This window comes from Anomaloglossus baeobatrachus, chromosome 10, assembly GCF_048569485.1.
Source record: "Anomaloglossus baeobatrachus isolate aAnoBae1 chromosome 10, aAnoBae1.hap1, whole genome shotgun sequence".
Lineage (NCBI taxonomy): Eukaryota > Metazoa > Chordata > Amphibia > Anura > Aromobatidae > Anomaloglossus > Anomaloglossus baeobatrachus.
This window is the reverse complement of record NC_134362.1, coordinates 163,929,059-163,950,187: the sequence shown is the minus strand read 5'-3', so window position 1 is coordinate 163,950,187 and position 21,129 is coordinate 163,929,059. Positions and strand designations below refer to the sequence as shown.

The 21,129-nt window shown below is 39.3% G+C and overlaps 1 protein-coding gene across 1 annotated transcript in view; it reads right to left on the bottom strand.

Moving 5' to 3' along the window:
- Window positions 1-14,708, bottom strand: part of IRX6 (iroquois homeobox 6) — a 34,118-nt gene extending 19,410 nt beyond the window's left edge. Inside the window, exons 1-4 of the mRNA XM_075326813.1 lie at window positions 14,637-14,708; window positions 13,994-14,248; window positions 12,795-12,904; window positions 5,993-6,285 (exon numbers count right to left, since the gene is read on the bottom strand). Of these exons, the coding sequence (XP_075182928.1) occupies window positions 5,993-6,285; window positions 12,795-12,904; window positions 13,994-14,248; window positions 14,637-14,708 (730 nt within the window). The remainder of the gene's footprint in view (window positions 1-5,992; window positions 6,286-12,794; window positions 12,905-13,993; window positions 14,249-14,636) is intronic.
- Between the last annotated feature and the right edge of the window lie 6,421 nt (window positions 14,709-21,129).

Sequence of the window (21,129 nt, the reverse complement as noted above, 5' to 3'; positions counted from 1 at the left end):
AGAAACTAACAAGCAGCTCACTAGAAATTAACTCTTGCTCGTCTGCTTAAAATATGTGGGTCGATGCCCGCATCTCTGTGAGGTTATCACAGACAGCAGAGATGTTAGCAGGCAGAGTGGTAGAATCTGTAGTTTCCACAGATCCTGACACCACCATGACAGCTAGCAATGTGTGCAAGAATCTCACTGCGACAAATATAAATCCAAACCAGAATCTTCTCCAAACCAAAACACCTCCATTTACAGACAGCTGTTTTGGTGATCCTGCACTTCATCGGTGCAATGTATCAGATTGGTTGGCCAGTTGAGATGCCTTTGATATAGGAGTGATAAAGTGTCTTCTTAACTAGACCATCAAGCTGGAGTAGAAAGAATTATACAGTCATATGAAAAAGTTTGGGCACCCCTATTAATGTTAACCTTTTTTCTTTATAATAATTTGGGTTATTGCAACAGCTATTTCAGTTTCATATATCTAAAACTGATGGACTCAGTAATATTTCTGGATTGAAATGAGGTTTATTGTGCTAACAGAAAATGTGCAATCCGCATTTAAACAAAATTTGACCGGTGCAAAAGTATGGGCACCTTAACATAAAAGTGACATTAATATTTTGTAGATCCTCCTTTTGCAGAAATCACAGCCTCTATTCGCTTCCTTTAGCTTTTAATGAGTTCCTGGATCCTGGATGAAGGTATATTTGACCATTCCTGTTTACAAAACAATTCCAGTTCAGTTAAGTTTGATGGTCACCGAGCATGGACAGCACGCTTCAAATCATCCCACAGATTTTCAATGATGTTCAGGTCTGGGGACTGGGATGGCCATTCCAGAACATTGTAATTGTTCCTCTACATGAATGCCAGAGTAGATTTGGAGCGGTGTTTTGGATCATTGTCTTGCTGAAATGTCCATCCCCTGCGTAACTTCAACTTCGTCACTGATTCTTGCACATTATTGTCAAGAATCTGCTGATACTGAGTTGAATCCATGCGACCCTCAACTTTAACAAGATTCCCGGTGCTGGCATTGACCACACAGCCCCAAAGCATGATGGAACCTACACCAAATTTTACTGTGGGTAGCAAGTGCTTTTTTTGGAATGCCGTGTTTTTTTGCCTCCATGCATAACGCCTTTTTGTATGACCAAATAACTCAATCTTTGTTTCATCAGTCCACAGGACCTTCTTCCAAAATGTAACTGGCTTGTCCAAATGTGCTTTTGCATAACTCAGGCAACTCTGGTTGTGGCGGGCTTGCAGAAAAGGCTTCTTTCACATCACTCTCCCATACAGCTTCTCCTTGTGCAAAGTGCACTGTATTGTTGACCGCTGCAGATTGACAGCATCTGCAGCAAGATGATGCTGCAGGTCTTTGGAGGTGGTCTGTGGATTGTCCTTGATTGTTCTCACTATTCTTCTTCTCTGCCTTTCTGATAAATTTCTTGGCCTGCCACTTCTAGGCTTAACAAGAACTGTACCTGTGTTCTTCCATTTCCTTACTATGTTCCTCACAGTGGAAACTGACAGTTTCAATCTCTGAGACAACTTTTTGTATCCTTCCCCTGAACAACTATGTTGAATAATCTTTGTTTTAAGATCATTTGAGAGTTGTTTTGAGGAGCCCATGATGCCACTCTTCATAGGAAATTTAAATAGGAGAACAACTTGCAAGTGGCCACCTTAAAAACCTTTTCTCATGATTGGATACACCTGCCTATGAAGTTCCAAGCTCAACGAGGTTACAAAACCAATTTAGTGCTTCAGTAAGTCAGTAAAAAGTAGTTAGGAGTGTTCAAATCAAGAAATTGATAAGGGTGCCCATACTTCTGCACCGGTCAAATTGTGATAAAATGCGGATTGCACATTTTCTGTTAGTACAATAAACCTCATTTCAATCTAGAAATATTACTGAGTCCATCAGTTATTAGATATATGAAACTGAAATAGCTGTTGCAAAAACCCAAATTGTTATAAAGAAAAAAGGTTAACATTAATAGGGGTGCCCAAACTTTTTCATATGACTGTAGGCCATACAGTATTCCTGAGTAAAGAGGTATGCAAACAACATTTTCACCAAGTAGGCACTACAGACCCTTTTCTTTTCCTCCCATTTCCCCAGGGAACACTGAATGATCTAGAAGTCTCTCTATGCCAGAATGGGGTTTCCTCATTAAGAAGGAACTTTAGACCCTACATGATACATCACATAAAATATATCCCTGGTAGGGGTTTATTTCCCCAGAGAACTAAAGGATGGGCCAGTTGACTATGTCCATACTTGTCATCGTGAGGAAATCGTGAGGTCCACTTACACTTGAGATAGTCGGTAGGTCCAATTATACAGCCTGGGTTTGGCTGTCATTAACCTTAATGTGTATGGGCAATTTTCCTTCATTCTACAAATAAACTATTAGATCTTGATAATATTTTCAGCAATGATACCGCACATATGGGTAAGACTGCGGAATAATTTCCTCTATTGGGTCAAAAAATACAAGTTTGGTGCTGTAATGTCACTATGTGTAAAGACTGACATCACCATGTGCATTATTTCTGTAATATGAAGTAGCCATGTTCATCTCTTTTGTTCTCCTAGATAGAGAATTCCCATACAATGACATGATTTCTGCATTATCCCTGTACTGCGACATCACTTTTTGCATTTCCCCTGTATCACTGTATTTTTTCTATACATTCATTAAAGGGTAATCATTATGTTGCAGGATTCACAATTCTATAATGTTATATTATGAATTATTTGTGTAAACATTGAGACAAGAGAACTGTGTAAGATCTCAGCTCTGCAGTGATTTACACAGAATATACAGAGGCATGCAAAAGTTTGGGCACCCCTGATCAAAATTACTGTTATTGTGAACAGTTAAGTAAGTTGTATATTAAATGCTTTCTAAATGGCATAAATTTAAAGATGACACATTTCCTTTGTGTTTTAGACAAAATATATACAGTTCAAACCATACATTTGAAAAAAGGAAAATGGACTGATGCAAAAATTTGGTCTCCCTGAATGGTTAGAACCTAGTAACACCACCTTTAGCAAGTATCATAGCTTGTAAATGCTTTTTGTAACCATCCAAGAGTCTTTCAATTCTTGATTGAGGGACTCTTCATCCATTGTTTCTTGTAAAAGTCCTCCAGTTCTGTGAGATTCCTGGCTCATCTTGCATGCACTACTTATCCTTGGAGATGTCTTCCAGTTCTGTGAGAGCCCCGGCTCATCTTCCAGTTCTGTGAGAGCCCCAGTTTATCTTGCATGCACTACTTTTCCTTGTAGACGTCTTCGAGTTCTGTGAGACTCATGGTTTGTCTTCCCTTTCTGTGAGATCCTTGGCTCGTCTTCGAGTTCTGTGAGATTCTTGGCTCGTCTTCCAGTTCTGTGAGATTCTTGGCTCGTCTTTCAGTTCTGTGAGATTCCTGGCTTGTCTTGCATGCACTGCTCTTTTGACTTCTTGCTACAGATTTTCAATGATGTTCAGATGAGGGGACTGTGAGGACCATTGTTAAACCTTCAGCTTGCACCTTTTGAGGACGTTTATTGTGGATTTTGACATGGGTTTAAGATCATTATCCATTTATAGGAGCCATCCTCTTCTCAACTTCAGCTTTTTTGCATCAAGAATTTACTGAAATTGAATTGAATCCATTCTTACCTCTACCTATGAAATGTTCCTCCGGGTCACTGACTGCAACAGAGCCCCAAAGCATGATTGATCCACCCCATGCTTAATGGTTGGTGAGATGGTCTTTTCCTGAAATTCTGTGCCCTTTTTTTATCCACACATACCTTTGATCATTGTGGCCAGAGTTCTATTTTAACCTTATCAGTCCACATGAATTGTTTCCAAAATGCATTAGCTTGTTTTGATTGTCTTCTGCAAACTTCTGAAGCTGAATTTTATGGTGATGACGCAGGAGAGGTATTATTATGATGACTCTTACATGAAGGCCATTTTGGGCAGGTGTGTCTGAATGGTAGAACAAAGTACCACAACTACAGCATCTGCTAAATCTTCTTGAAGATCTTTTGCTGTCAAGCAAGGGTTCTGATTTGCCTCTCTAGCAATCCCACAAGCAGCAGTCACAGAAATTTTGCTTTTTCTTCCAGACCTTATTTTGACCTATACTGTTTCTGTTATCTGCCATTTCCTAATTACATTTCAAACTGAAGAAAGGGCAACTTGAAAACATTTTGCTATCTTCTTATAGACTTCTGCTTTGTGGGCCTCCACCATTTTCACTTTCAGAGTGCTAGGCAGCTGCTTAGAATTGCCAATGGCTGCTGTTTTTTGGCACAAGGTTAGAGGCTGGATTTTTACAAAGCTGAACAATTTGTATCAACTGGCCTTTCCTAATTGTGATAGCGAACAAGCCATAACCCTAACAGGATAATTAAGGTCTTAAACATTGAACAAAGTTATCTGAGCACACAACTCTCCAAGAATGCCTAAAATTTTGCATTGAGCCATTTTCCTTTTCGTACTTTTTAAAATGTAAGAGAAGAAAAAAATAAAAAAAATAAACTATATATCTATGTGTATATATATATATATATATATATATATATATATATATATATATATATATATATATATATACTGTATATATTTTAGCTAAAATATACAGGAAATGTGCGCTATCTCTAACTTTATGCCTTAGAGATCATTCCATCTTCAACTTGCGTAACTGTTCACAATAACTGTAATTTTGACCAGGGGTGTCCACATGTTTACATAATGATTGGAGATCACAGTCCTACAGGAATGGATTCAATCATACATATCTCTTGTGAGAGTGAAAGGAGAGGTGGAAATTGTGAGAGATTAAATGGTAGACAGAGCTAACGAAAGCTAGAAAAGACATTAGTGATTAAAGGGGTTGTCCATGAATGAGAGGTTGTACTTTATATCGCACCTTGTGCCATTCAGCTACCCAGTGTCTGTCCCAAATATTTGCCCCTGTGACCAAACATCAAGGACTTATCAGAAAAATCAATGAACTCCTTATTTATTGAAATCTTTTACTGTATTGAATTTTGGTGCACGTGGAAGGGTAATATAGAGTCAGTAGAGAAAGAACCCAACACTCGAATATATATGTTCAATCCATTCCATTACTTTTTATCACCTTTGAATGTTTCAGCTACGCCTGAGCTTTCAACAGAGGTCTGTTGAAATCTTAAGGGGAAGCTGAAATCTTCAGAAGTGAATAAAAGTAATGGAATGGACTGATCATATATATTTGAATGCCGAGTTCTTTCTCTACAGGTCTTCAATATTTGACTGTAAGGGGTAGACCTTTGGGGTTCCAACCTATTGACAGTTGAATGGAAAGAATTGCAGTACCAAACACTTGAGAGGAGCAATTTGATTAGGTCTGATGTCCAGTCACGTCACCTGTTACAGCCAATCTTCACTTCTGCGCCCTTCATACTCTAGAGCAGTGTTCCTCACCTTCAGTCCTCAAGACCCGCCAACAGTGCATGTTTTCAAAATTTCCTTAGCAATGCACAAATGGTGGAATTATCACCTATGCAAGTGATTAAATTGTCATCCGTGAAATACTAAGGAAATTCTGAAAACATGAACTGTTGGTGGGTCCTGAGGCCTGGAGTTGAGGAACACTGCTCTAGAGCTTATTAGGTCCTACGATGTCTCTAGGACTCACGCAACATCATGACATTGTGGAGCCAAGTGAGCACCAGAGGTGCTCATGATGCCAGAAGAGAAGACCAGCTGGCACAAAGAATTGGCCTGGATGCCGGACCATGGCAGCATGAATCATTTCTCATCTCTAGATGTAGCACTTCGAGGAACACAATGACCCAAATGATAAAAGGAAGGAGTTCTGAAACTCAGATGGTCTATCCTAAAGATGAGCCATCCATATAAAAGTACCTCTAATGCAACAGCTATTGCGATATTGTAACCTACGTCATGTTTGTAGATGTTTATCTTACCTGGACTGTCACCTCCTGGACTGTAATCGTCTACATCGCTTTTTCCTTCTTTACTTTCATCTCCAGGCTTATTTTTTGGTGACCAGGTCATCTTGTTTTCCTTTTTTAACCTCCTTCTAGCATTAGCAAACCAAGTTGAGACTTGTGTAAGCGTCATCTTTGTAATTATCGCCAACATAATTTTTTCACCTTTTGTTGGATAGGGATTTTTCCTATGTTCATATAACCAGGTCTTAAGGGTGCTTGTAGTCTCTCTGGTTGCATTTTTCCGTCTTGTCGAGACAGTAAAATCCAGTGTTCCAAACCTTTCAACAGATCAATATTTAAGAAACTGTATCAAACGTATTCTCATTGAACTGACATATAAAATTCCTTTTTTCTGTAAAAGTATTTCAACCACAGCGCCCACTAAACAAGTTTGCAACAAAAAAGTAGAACTTTCTTTAGACTGATTAATCCTAATTTCCTTTAACATTATTTACAAAGAAAAAAACAATGAAAAGGAAAAGTAAAAATACTTTATTGCTTTAACTTTCATTATGCAAGTAGTCCAACTTCTCACAATGGTTGGGATCAAACTTCTATTCCAGCAGCTCCCAACACTTCTCTTATAACCCCTTGGGTGGGAATTTTTTTTATCTTTATGGGGGCTAATAGATAACACAAAGGGTTAAAAGGGGATATTTGATTTGTAACCACTTAAGGATCAGGCAATTTTTAGTTTTTTTGTGCTTTAGTTTTTTTCCTCCTCTTCGTCCAAGAGGCACCATTCCGACAATGTTGGCATTATCTCTCCCGAGGATTTCTTGACATGTTATGTGAGCCCTGCAATCAGTGGCCGTTTCCCTCTCACTTTCAGTGTAAGAAGTTTTCTGAGTTGTAAACAATTATTTTTGCCATTTGGGTTTTGTACTGCAAAGCTGAGTTTTTGCCCAAATTTCTGCACCAAAAAGGCTGCAGTTTGAACTGCATAGTGGGGTTTAGAAACTCAAATTCCCATAGACTTTGCTTGAAAAGCAGAACACATCCATTTTGGCATTAAACGCTGCAGTTGAAAAAGCAGCAACAAAGCAGGTAAAAAGCAGGTAAAAAGCAAAGTGGGGCCCTAGCCTAACATTTTTATTTTTCCATTCGTTGAGCTTCCTTGGTGCATAGTTTTTGGTGTGATGAGCGGACGGTTTTATTGATATCAATTTGGGGCACATACAATGTTTTGATTGCTTTTTATTGTTTTTTTGGGGATGAGTAGGGAACAAAAAACATTATACTTACTTTTTGATTTTTTCTCTTTGTGGCATTCAGTGCTCAGGTTAATTAATTTTTAATTTTGATAGATCGGACTTTTACGGGAATGACTAAACCAAATATATTTCTTTGTTTGATTTTTTTTATGGTGTAAAAGGTGGTGATTTGATTTTTTATATTTTTTAAAAACTCTATTTTAATATTTCTTTTAGGACCCTTTGTTGATTTAAACCTGCGTTCATCAGATTGAAGCAGTATATAGTTGAAGCAAAGTAGTACCAGGATGGCAATGACAGGGATGTTTAGCAAGCCTCAGCTGTCAAGGTAACCTTTTGGTACCCAAAGATTGCTTAAAGGAAGACTGCTAAGGGGGCAAAAGTTCCATGAACTATTGAATTTAAATGCTGCTGTCAGAGATTGATAGTGGCATTAACATAGTTGACAGCAGTAATCAGAGCTCACCTCCAGTTGCTGCTGTTGGACACAGATACTGGCAACAGAACCCAATAACTGAGCCCTCTGATCACACAGGCATCCTAACAATCATGTACAACTATGTCTTATGTATGTTGAGTTGTTAATTCGGTTGTCTAGTGGATATAAGTTATCACCAGTGATGAGCGAGCGCTACCATGTTCGGCTGCTCGGTACTTGTAATGAGCAGTTGGATGCTCGAATGGGCACAACTTGTGTACCTAGTGTAAAAGAAGTCAATGTGCAACTCAAACATTTTTCAAAGAACTTCTGGAACAAAACTCAAATTCTCCATTGACTTCTGGTACACGAGTATCGCCCATCCAAGCATCCAACTGCTCGTTACAAGTACCGAGCATCTGAACATGGTAGTGCTCACTCACCACTAGTTACAAGCACCAATCACCCGAGCATGGTAGTGCTCGCTCATCAATAATTACGAGTACCGAGCTCCCAAGCACGGTAGTGCTGTCATCACTAGTTATAGTGCTGTCATCACTAGTTATGAGTACCGAGAACCCAAGCATGGTAGTACTTGCTCATGACCAGTTATGAGTACCGAGCACCCGAGCATGGTAGTGCCCGCTCATCACTATTTACGAGTGCCGAGCACCCGAGCATAGTAGTGCTCGCTCATCACTGGTTATCATCTATCCAAATGTTAGGTGATAACTTTCAAAAGGTTGGAGTATAACCCCTGAGAACCCCATTGATCGTCTTTATTCCGCACACTTGACCACTTCTCCTTTATCTATAGAACTGCTGGAGCTTTGTATTCAACTTTCACTGACAACCCCATACAAAATCAATGGAGTTGCAATCAAGCATGTGCAATGTCAATCTGTTCTACATGGGTTAAAAGTGAATAATTCTGGCGATGGGTCATGGTTCCAGCGGTCGAACCCTCACCAATCTAAAAGTTACCATACATCCTGTAAATAGGTGATAACTTGTTCCAATCAGGTGACTCCTTTAATAGTGTTGTACACTCTCAAAAAACTTTCCCCATTTGCAAAGTTTGTATCTCCCCCACAGCCTTGATCTCTGTTGTTGGGTTATAGTGGTAATGTCACGTCAACATCACTGCAGCCGATCACTATGCTCAGCAGTTTGTGCCATTTACATCAGCTGAGCTCAGTGATTGGCTGCAACGATATCAGCGATGTCAGCCAAACAGAAAAAAGAGCAAGCAAGTGCTGAATTATGTGGTTTATAAAAATCACTTAGTCAGTTGTGAAAAAGCTTAATATCATTATACAGTATGTATTGGCAAGGGTCCCCATTAACAGTGCCGGAACAACAAATGCTGATAAGGCTGCTAAATGGATACAGATTACTCATGTATACTACAGAGTCTTATGGAAGGTCTTCCAAGAAAAATGGATGGCCATTTAGACACATAAGGAGTTTGCTAGTCTGCTATGCGGCAGGACGGTTAGAGCAAAACTAATAACAGCTCTAAGGTCTCCCGAAGTCCTCTGAGCAGATGGTAAAGCCACAGATGGACAAGCGTCCGGAAGACATAGCTTCAGAGGAACAAGGAAATAAAAAACATAATTGGTGGTGTTGGCAGCACAGTCATCGAGTACTGGACCTCTCCTGTTCACAACACAGGGAGTCCGGAGATAAACTGTCTGTGTACGTAGGGGGCACACCGGGACAGTAGGAGCAGCACAGTTAGGTTCACTGAGCTGCCACAGTAGGACTGGAGTGGTAGAGCAGAAGCGGGATTACTGACCCTGTGTGTATCTCACCACAAATCTTGGCGTGATGGGTTCCGGACATTTAACCCTGCCTACCTCTTCCAGTATAACATGCAACCCTGTCACAGACACTACAGGGCTGAGATGGCGCTGTGGCCGATGTTATGGTCAGGAGAACACAAAAGATCTTGCAAAAATCCCATAAAAAAGGTTCATGATAATACACAGGAGTAGTTGGAAACTTAGCTGGCTGCAATCCACTGACTGCACAATCACAACTAGAAGTAGCAGTGGAGCGTTCCTAAAAACCTAGACACCTTGTCACCGCTTGAGAACTAACTAACCTCAAAGATGGAATGAGGAATCCTGACTTGCCTCAGAGCAGCCCCAATGGAAAGTCAAAGCCCCCAACATATAATGATGGTGATGTAAGGAAAAACCGCACACAGATGGTAGATATAGAAATAAGCAAAGTGAGGCCCTGCTAGCTAGATTCAAAAGTATAGGATAGATTGCTGGTTGCAGCCAGTTAAAATCCTGAATAATACCAACACCTGATAATTAAAAATTCCCTTAAAGATCACACAATCTTTCCTCCCACTATATCAGGAACTCTTGTGCAAATACATTTAAATAGAAAATGCGAATATAATAGAAAATATCTTAACTACAAAAACACATGAGATACAAAAATACAAAACTCCTGATCAAACAAAGAGTAAAAACTCCCTTTCTTGCTGGGAATAAATCACCCTCCAAAAATAGTGCAGGAAGAGCACTTATTCACTTGCAAGAAACAAAAGGGAATATTCTCAAACACTGATTTAGAAAAAGGCATAGATTAAGCAGAAACACCCATCAGTGCAAATTCAGCCTTTAACCAAGCCCAGAATAAGAGAACAAAATACGTATCTCAGGCATAACTGCAGACTCAGGATGACATGAGAACAAAACCGATGTGAAGAAACGAAAAACCGCTGTAGAAATCTTTCCTGGAGAATCCAAAAAGGCGCAAAAAAGGCAAAACAAAAACCTAAAGGGAAAGGTAAAAGCCTAAAGGCTGGAGGACAAAATTCAGGACACCTTAACATGAAGCAGAAACAATTATCACAGGCAAAGGTTAGACAGAGACTGTTTTTCTATATCCCCCCAGGCTGGACTCCATATGTTTCCTGAAACAGCAATCATCTCCAACACCTGTCTGAGTGACAGATGCAGAATCAGACTCACTACTAGCACTAGCCACCAGAGGGAGTCCAGAAACACTCCCCAAAACGGCACCATCTCTGATGATATTCACAACAGATGTATAACTACAGTGCTTTGCTAGTGTCACAAAGAAAAATGGCACACGCTCAGCCATGTGTGTTGTCCAGGGTCTTTTAAAGACTAAGACATGCCCCAAGCCAAGCACCAGATGACAATGGCACTAGCAGCGGCTACTCAGCGATTGCCACATCACCAATGACATCATTGACGGCCAATCAGTGGCCGACACATCACCGCTGATGTCAGTGATGGCCAATCAGTAGCTGCCGCGTCATCGGTGACATTAGCGATGGCCAATGAGGAGCCGCCGTGTCACTTGTGATGTGACATGCATGCGCAGTAGCGGGAATCCCGCACTTAGATCCAGGAAAGGAAGCGGGAACCCGCGCATGCGCGGTAGGGCAAAACAGGTATTTAGCCTCAGAATGAACAAAAACCCTGGACACCTGATGCCTAGCAGCCAAGTGCATGGAGCAGAGGACAGGTGGCGCAGGAGAATCAGCTGACATCAAAGCAGGGGATGAGGCCGGGGCAGGAGCGGTTCAAGGCTCTGGAGAACCCCAAACCGTAACAGAGTCCTTGCTCCATTTGTCTGTTGAATGGGATGTCCAACAAGCTGACATTGGCGAGGCGTGACGGCTAGGTGTCCACACACCTTTTTCCGTATAAGTTTTTAAAAAATAACTATACCCATATACAAGTAATGCCTAAAACAGAGGTCCTGGGAAATCTGGTAAAACCTAGGTTTATTTAAGTAAATTATCCTCCTGATTTCCCATGGAATAACAGTTTTAGAGAACCTTTTGTGCTTTCTTTTAACTAACAAGCAGAGGTTAGGTAACTTCTGTGTCCTGACATGTTATGGTACCAGCCGGACGCACGGCAGCAAAACTTCATCCCAAGGACAAAAAATTACAGGGGCTGGCAGGATCTTCTGGGAGGGCACTGCGGCGCCTGATATTGCTATAGGTTATAATGAAGGTTTTACGAGTCGTCTGTCTAGTTCTTCTTTATTCCTCTTGATTCATTATTTCCTGACAAATCATATTTATTAAGTAAAGCGGCAGATAAAGGTGAATTTTTGAAGTTAAAGTTGGAAGCATTTGTGGTGTTGGCGCGCCATCTAGTGGACACTTCAGGGTATGATACAGTGGATTGTAGAACTAGTCACATAGATAAATGTGTCAGGAATGTTAGACGTGTGCAATTATATGATAATACAGTTACATATTTCTGCACCTAAGAAAAAAAGCATTCTGAAACTTTGTCCTGCTATGTAAAGACTGTCAGCTCTGGTGGCATCAGGACATCATATAATGTATGGTAAGTATACTGGTCAGATAATAATACATGTGGATAGATGGATGGATGGATGGATGGATGGATAGATAGATAGATAGATAGATATATAGAATGAAAAATGTAATAGTAGATGGATAGATATATGGAAAAAAGACCAGATAGATAGATAAATGATAGATATATAATAAATAGATAGATGATAGATAATAGAGATAAATAAATAGATATATATAGAGAGAGACATGGATAGATAGATAGATGAATAGATAGATATATACATGGCTGATGGATAGGTATATAGATGGCTAAATAGATAGCTAGAGGGATAAATAGATAGAGGATAGATAGATGGATAGATAGATAGATAGAGGGATAGAGGGATAGATAGATAGATAGATAGATAGATAGAGGGATAGATAGATAGATAGATAAATAGATAGAGGGATAGATAGATATGTGATAAGATATGGATAATAGAATTATATTGATTAAATACATAATTAAATCAATATATAATAAATGAATAAATTATGTTTTTAAATTTGTGTAATTATTCTTATAAAAGTTTGAGTAGTAACGATTATATATACAGTAGTTAATACAGTAAGGCAAGTGCATTTCTGTAATGTGATTCTGTATTAGCATTCTGCCATGTAAAAGGTCTTGCTTAGTTGATAAGATTACAAACATTTCCTCTGTTATAGCTTGCTTTGGGATTCATCATATGTAGCGATAGTCCCTTGGAAATGGTGGGGTTTGATGTCTGTTGCAGCATCACAGACAGAACATTAGCTATTCTTATTGATCAAAGAAAATGTTACCTGTCGTACTGGTACTGCCCCAAGGAGTGATCATAGGGATAGTAGGCAGCCGGCTGAGCGATCCCTGGGTGCAGAGAGCCCGCGCCTTCCTTCATTTCATACTGTGAGGTCTAGAATATATTGATAAGCAAAGAATTAGCTAAAACATTAACAATTCTTAGTAGTAGAAATCGAGAGGTTTTACCGTGCAACCTTCTCTTACAATATATGCTTATCCATTTCTATATATATACACACCATATACTGTATATATATATATATATATATATATATATATATATATATATATATATATATATATATATATATATATATATATATATATATAAAAAAAAAGGGGAGAGAGAGAGAAATAGTATGCATCAGTTTTCATATGGGAAAGTTTAAAGGGTTAATTTAGACAACAGAATTGATGTTAGAGAAAGGATAAATTAAGATATGTGTACAAATGTGTGTATATTCATATATATATATGTATATATATATATATACATACAGTATGTGCAAAAACACACAGACCCTATTTTTAATTTGCATAACTATCAATCTATTTATTTATCTACCTATCATCTACATACAATTTGGGAATTTAGATTATGAGCCCAAATGGGCACAGTGTTGCTGATATATGTTAAGCATTGTGGAATTAATGGCGCCATATAAGTGAATATATATATATATATATATATATATATACTAATATTATCTATCTATTTATCTATTATCTATGTATCTATCTATCTATCTATCCATGCATCTATGAATCCATCCATCATCTATCTATCTATCTAGGTATATATCTATCCATCCATCAACTATCCATCTATCTATCTATCTATCTTTTCCTCTACCTATATATCCATCTATCTTTCTATCTATCTATCCATCCATATCTATCTATCCATCCATTATCTATCTATCTATCTATCCATTATCTATCTATCCATCCATCAACTATCTATCCATCTATCCATCCATTATCTATCTATCTATCTATCCATTATCCATCTATCTATCCATTATCCATCTATCTATCCATCTATCCATCTATCCATCTATCCATCTATCCATCTATCCATCTATCTATCTATCTATCTATCTATCTATCTATCTATCTATCTATCCATCCATCCATCCATCCATCCATCCATCCATCTATCTATCATCTCACTGCCACAGATGTCTTCCATATTACTTACCAAAGTAGAATATAAGGATGTTGGGTCAGAGCTGCAGGGTAGATAACTAGTGTAGCCCGAGCTGGCGGTGGTATACTGAGGGTTATACACCCCGAGAGCTGCGCTGAGATCCGTCCTTGTGCTGACCAGCAGCCTGTTCTCATAAGATGGGCAGCAGATGGCCGGAGTCTGGGCAGAAGCAGCAGACACCTCAGGCAGAGATCTGGATACTGAGGAGTCATAACACATTGTGCTTGGATTTGTAGAAACCAAAAACTGCAAATAAAACATGTAACATAAAATAAAAACAATAAACCATAATATAAAATAAAAAAGAAACAATAAAAGCATGTAAAGTTCACAAGCAATAATATATGCCAGATGTTTTTCACTTAATTCTTTCCTATTGACAGTTCTCTTTTAAGCTATTTGTAAACATTAGATTCTATTTATATATAAACTAAATGATACATTTTTACAAATTGATATTTAGTTAATATTTAAGCTAAAGTTTACGAGTTTACATCTTGGGTCTGTTTTATGCGATTTAGAACAAACAAATACCTAGAAAATTTAAAATATTTAAATTTGAAATTTTAAAAATCAGAATGTTCTATTTTCCATCCCTGTTCACACAGAGTGGCCGGACAGTGCTGCTTCTTACCTGAGAGTTGCCGTTGTATGGGTATCCAAACTGAGAAAATGACATCTCTGCTCCTGATTTTTTTATTACCATAGATAATAGTTTACCCACAGATGAGACGGAATCAGATGCACATCCCGAGCCACGGCTTTTTACTTAATTATATATGATTGCACTTAAGAAGAACAGCATCCTCGGCTTGCAGGACAATGCTACAAAGAGGTTAGGCTTCCTGTCAGAATAATAAATCAGGAGCGATGGCTTAAGCAGACAAGAGTTAAAAAAAGATGAATAAATCTTGCTAGATATGATGACGGCTTGTTGTATTATTTGCTTATCTATAGTTCTTTAGCATTCATCCATGGAAGAGGAAAATGACGTCACCGTAATCCCAAAACCCCGGACAGGATAGGATCTCAATCATATTCAGCATCTTTCAAGATACAGTTCAGAAATTATTTTATGTTGATTTAACTCATCGACATCCAAGACAACATTTGAAGGATATCTAACAATTCCTAGTCTCCCTTTTAGTAATCAAAGAATTTGAACGATTTGTAAAGAAATCATTTAAAATGTTAAATCTGCTTAACCCCAATGTGGTTTTAATCCCCGGCGTGAAATTAAAATCTAGATTTGACTATTATATATTTAATGCCCAAGGTGCAGGAGGAAATGTTTTACTTGACTTGGCATTTTCGGATCTTCATTAGCGACAGTTCCGAATTCACTAAAATTAATTTGTCCTAGGAGTGGTGGGATGTCTGGAAACAATTCTACTATATTGCTTTATTCTCTCATGAAATATTCATCTGTGTTCATTTAAAAAAAAAAAAAAAAAAAAAAAGATGAAGCACGTTGAGAAATCTGAACAAAAAAAAAATCAACCTATTTCACTATAAAGGCAACACAAACAACAGAAAAAAATTACATGTGTATAGAACCAAAATATTCCTTAAAAAATTCCATTCAAAGGGTGGAATACATATATATTCCTTTCTTATGTATGAAAATGAGCAATATACCACCCCAAAATCCTCATGCTTTAATCATATAGTCATAAAAAATGATATCACAAATATATTTGAATAAAAAAATTCTGATTAGAGATGAGCGAATGATTCATAGAGGATCGAGTTTGAGTCAAATGTCTTGAAATTCGCGGTTCAATAATAAAAAAAACTTCCTACCTTGCTGAAGCATCAGAAAGTGTACTAATGTTGTTCTTTGAGGTTGTGCAGGTTCTCCATAATGTAAGAAGCATAAAAAATTGGTAATCAGCTCACCTAGTAAGGACCATTCAATGGGAAAACCAATGGAATTCACACAGGATCCTTGGTGCTCATTGTATGGCTATTAATAAAATCTGACCTGAAATGCGTAAGCTGATGGATAATATTCTTTTTTATCCTTCTGTTTTTTCTCATCATGTTCTTAATCGCGGAGTAAAACTATGTGTTCACATTTTATTTTGGTGCTGGAGCCCAGTCCTTACTGACCTACTCTTCTGGGCTTTTGAAAATGCTCTAACTGGTGTGCTTTGTACCATGGTATCATACCTCGTACTGTGGTGGTCATCAAGGGTCAACGGTTCCAATGGTTGGGCACAGGACTGGCCATTTGTATGGGAGCGTTGGTTTCCATCACCAAATTCCACTAGATAAGTGGAATATGTATCATGTTGAAATCTCTCTCTCTCAGATCCAAGCAAATTTATGCATTGTAAGTTGAATTTTTGGGCAAAATTCAATGAATACAGTGAAATTTAATTTCAAAAGATACACTCATTGCTAATTCTGATTCAAGACATTTAGCTCAGTCTATGCAGAAGAAGGATCATTGCCTTTGAAATTTTGTACTGGAGAAGGATGTTATTAATCCAATGGAAGGCAAAATCAACAAACAGATCAATTTTGGAAAAAAATCAAGCCAGATATGTCACTCGAAGCAAGGATCACCAAGCTATGATTTGCCTACTTTGGACACCATACGAAGAGAGCAATCACTGGAGAAGGATATCATGGTCGAACAAATAGTGGGAACAAGACAAAGAGGAAGACCAGCAACCCGATGGCTTGACACTAGCAATCATTGGAGAAGGACATCATGGTTGGAAGAATAGAAGGTACAAGCAGAAGAGGAAGACCAACAACCCCATTGTTTGATACAAGCAATCACTTGAAAAGGACATTGTGGTTATAAGAATAGAAGGTACAAGCAGACGAGGTAGACCAGCAACCTGATGGCTTAATAGTAGCAATCACTGGAGAAGGACATCATGGTTGAAAGAATAGACTTTAGAAACCGAAGAGGAAGACCAGCAACCCGATGACTTGATACTAGTAATCACTAGAGATGGACATCATGGTAAGAAGAATAGAATGTACAACCTGAAGAGGAACACCAGCAACCCCAAAACTTGATACTATCAAGATAACAGTGTTGAAGACCCTGGTGGACCTATCTGGGCATGCAAAAGATTGATCTTCCTACAGAGCATTCATCCATCAAATCACCAGGGCTTGAGATCGAGCTGAAGGTTGTTAAAAAAAATGTAGAGGTCAATCTTGACCATGGAAGAGTCCATATCCTATTATCTGCTAGTGTATTTAGCTTTTATATATATATATATATATATATATATATATATATATATATATATAAGACAAGATAGGACACATGTAGACCAATTCCACATTATATGGTTTGGGGAACCCTCATGAGACTATATCAAACCAAAGAGCAGAGAGGGAGAGGGAAAATACCCCATAATCAATATTCAAGGAACCACTTTAGACTGAATCAGGTGCAAAAAGTCATAGAAAATCTTTATTCAATACAGAAAAGATCCAGATAAAAGACACCAAGACAGTGATCCAGGAATTTATAAACAAACAGTTGTAAAACCAGGCAAAGAGTAAAAACCCAGAACACATATGGGGGCAATCAGTCCAGAGGAGTCACCATGAGAAAGAGCAGTGTAATGAAATCACACATGTGGGGACAAACTCCCAGTGTAAAACACATGTGGATAAAAAATACATAAGGTAATTTACTTACTCATGGTGAAGCCTCAATAGACCGTGCGCCTCCACACACCGACGCGTTTCGTATCTTCTTCAGGGCAGTGCGGTATGATGTGTAACGAGAGGGGGCCTTTTATATGTGACTTAATTAAGACAAACATGCCCGCGTCCCTTACGGTCGCGTGCAGAGGCGGGATTTCGTCCGGGGCATGAGTCATCAGGCAATCCCCGGAAATGACGTAGGTAACAGTGTCGTCACACTGGATACGCCCATTCCGGTTTGGAGGCCGTCATTATCACACGCACCGGAGGAAGCCGCACTGCGCACGCGCACCACGGACGCGGCCATCTTGGTCCAGGGCACATCGAAGGGAAAATGTATAATCGTGCGCAGTGACGAAGTCACGTCCGGAGCATGAATCATCAGAGGATTCCCGGAAGTAAGGGACGCGGGCATGTTTGTCTTAATTAAGTCACATATAAAAGGCCCCCTCTCGTTACACATCATACCGCACTGCCCTGAAGAAGATACGAAACGCGTCGGTGTGTGGAGGCGCACGGTCTATTGAGGCTTCACCATGAGTAAGTAAATTACCTTATGTATTTTTTATCCACATGTGTTTTACACTGGGAGTTTGTCCCCACATGTGTGATTTCATTACACTGCTCTTTCTCATGGTGACTCCTCTGGACTGATTGCCCCCATATGTGTTCTGGGTTTTTACTCTTTGCCTGGTTTTACAACTGTTTGTTTATAAATTCCTGGATCACTGTCTTGGTGTCTTTTATCTGGATCTTTTCTGTATTGAATAAAGATTTTCTATGACTTTTTGCACCTGATTCAGTCTAAAGTGGTTCCTTGAATATTGATTATGGGGTATTTTCCCTCTCCCTCTCTGCTCTTTGGTTTGATATAGTCTCATGAGGGTTCCCCAAACCATATAATGTGGAATTGGTCTACATGTGTCCTATCTTGTCTTATAACTATTACTCTGTGTTTTTTCACAGCTGCTTTCACGGGACATATGGACCATAAAGCGCGTGAAGGCGCGTGGTTGACTAAAATTAACCAGGTTTTTAGTGAGAATCCAGAATTTGTTTTTAATATTGAAACAGAGGAGAATGGTAAATTGATTAGCAGACTTAAACAGCTGCTAAATCAAAAAACGAGACTTTGGTGGAATATGACATTTATGGAGCGGTATATCCAGAAGGGCCTTATTCCCAGAGGTCTCCGCGTACAATTATTTCCCTCCTTTGAAATAAAGGAGGGTAATTTCAGAAAAGATTGGGAGGAGGCCTCCAATGGTTGCTCCATGACCTTTATGAAATTACTTGTGGGCCAAAATGCAAGCACTCTGAAGGAGGTTGAATCAGAGATTGAGAGTATTCAAACAAAACTTATTGAATGCCTCTCTAAAGATAAGTTGGCAGCTCTCAATGTGGAACTCGAGAGGGATTTTTCTAAATGGGAAAAGGAGATAATAAGTACTAAAACTAAAAAATACCAAAGAGATCTCTCAGACTACAAGAATGGAACCGTCTATCGATGGAGGAGAACTCCGAAAAGAAAGAATAGAAATTTGGGTTCACGCTCTGGTTCTTTTTCATCTTTGTCCTCCATTGAAGATGAGATACCAACAGGTAGTGGCCTTAGTGAGCAATTTGCGGAGAGACTGGGAATACAGACAAGATCCAAACATCAGGGGGAAAAAAATCCCCAGATAAAAAGAAAATTGACTCCTCCACAGTCTAAGGACAAAAAAACGAAACAACTTATGGAGGTAATCAACCTGTCTAAACATAGTCTAACTAAGACCCAGGTGGATGTCCTGAGTCTGGGTCTTTCTTTTGCCCCTGATGCTAATTTGGATTATTTTACAGTGACTAAAGACCTGCAGCTCTTTGCAAGAAAGTTGATCCTGTGCAAACTTCACTCAAAAGACAATATAGATACCCAGGGAATGACACCGGAAGATCTTGAAGTGCTGAAAATTTTGAAGGAGCTTGAAGATGAGTCTACTGGTGGCCCTTCAGGTAAATTCCCAGCCTCTATCTTTCCTCGTTCTACTGCATTTCCGCCTTCCTCCCTTTGTCCGCAGGTAGATATCTTCACCAAATTGGTTCTAGAGGATCTTCGGAACCTCAAAAAACCAATTGGTGGTCACAACCTTACCATAAAACAGAAAAAAGCTATTGATGAATTAAAATCTTTGGAGGGTGTGGTGATAAAGCCTGCGGACAAGGGGGGAAACGTGGTAATTTGGCCCACGGACCTTTATGAACGTGAGGCCTTTAGGCAGTTACGAGACCGGGAGACCTATATTCCCCTATCTGGTAATCCCATAAAAGGGTTTGAGTCAGAATTAGATGACATTCTTGGTACGGCTTTTTCACGTGGTATCATTACTAAAAAGGTATATGATGGTCTCCGCGTCAAGTTTCCGGTAACACCCACTTTCTATTTGTTACCGAAGATACATAAAAATTCTATCTGTCCTCCAGGGCGTCCGATTGTTTCTGGCATTGGAGGGCTGTGTGATAACGTTTGTAAGTTTATTGATTTTTATTTGCATCCCTTGGTTGAAACGTTGCCCTCCTTTGTCAGGGACACTTCGGACGTCCTGAGAAGGATTAACGGTATCTCACTTGAGAGTGGTGTGTTGCTGGTGACTGTTGACGTGGAGTCCCTGTACTCATGTATTGCTCACTGCGATGGATTGGCCGCTGCGAGGTGTTTTCTTAGGATGAGCAATTGGGATGTTGAGATACAAAATCTGGTCCTGGAGCTGCTGGAATATATACTTACTCACAACTTTTTCCTGTTCAAGGATCGGTTTTTCCTCCAGAAACGCGGCACTGCAATGGGCGCGGCGTGCGCCCCGTCATACGCTAATCTCTTTCTCGGTTTTTGAGAGAGGGAGGTTCTCGGTGACGGGGCCTGCGCCGCTTCCCCAGTGCAGTGCTGGCTTAGATATATTGATGACATCCTTATTTTCTGGAGGGGAACCGACCTTGAACTCCGGGACTTCATCTCATCTCTTAATTGCAATGATTTAAATATCAGACTCACCTTTAAATGGGACCCAATAGAGGTTGACTTCTTGGATATTAAGGTTATGACTTTGCCTGATCGGACTATCCAAACGACAATCTTCAGAAAAGATACCTCTGTCAATAGTCTCCTTCATGCCTCATCAGCACATCTGCCCTCCACCATTAGAGCAATTCCAACGGGGCAGTTCTTGCGTGCTCGTAGAGTTTGCTCTACGGAACAATCTTTCGAGCAGCAAGCAATTGATCTCAGAACTCGGTTTAGGGATAGAGGCTACAGTCTTAGAGACATTAAACGAGGATATGGTAGGGCTAAAAACACTCCTAGAGACCAACTCCTTGTACATAAGGGAAACAAAAAAGGTTACGATTCTACGATACGTTTTATATCAACATATAACAACCAATGGGAAGATATCAGGGGAATTTTGCGC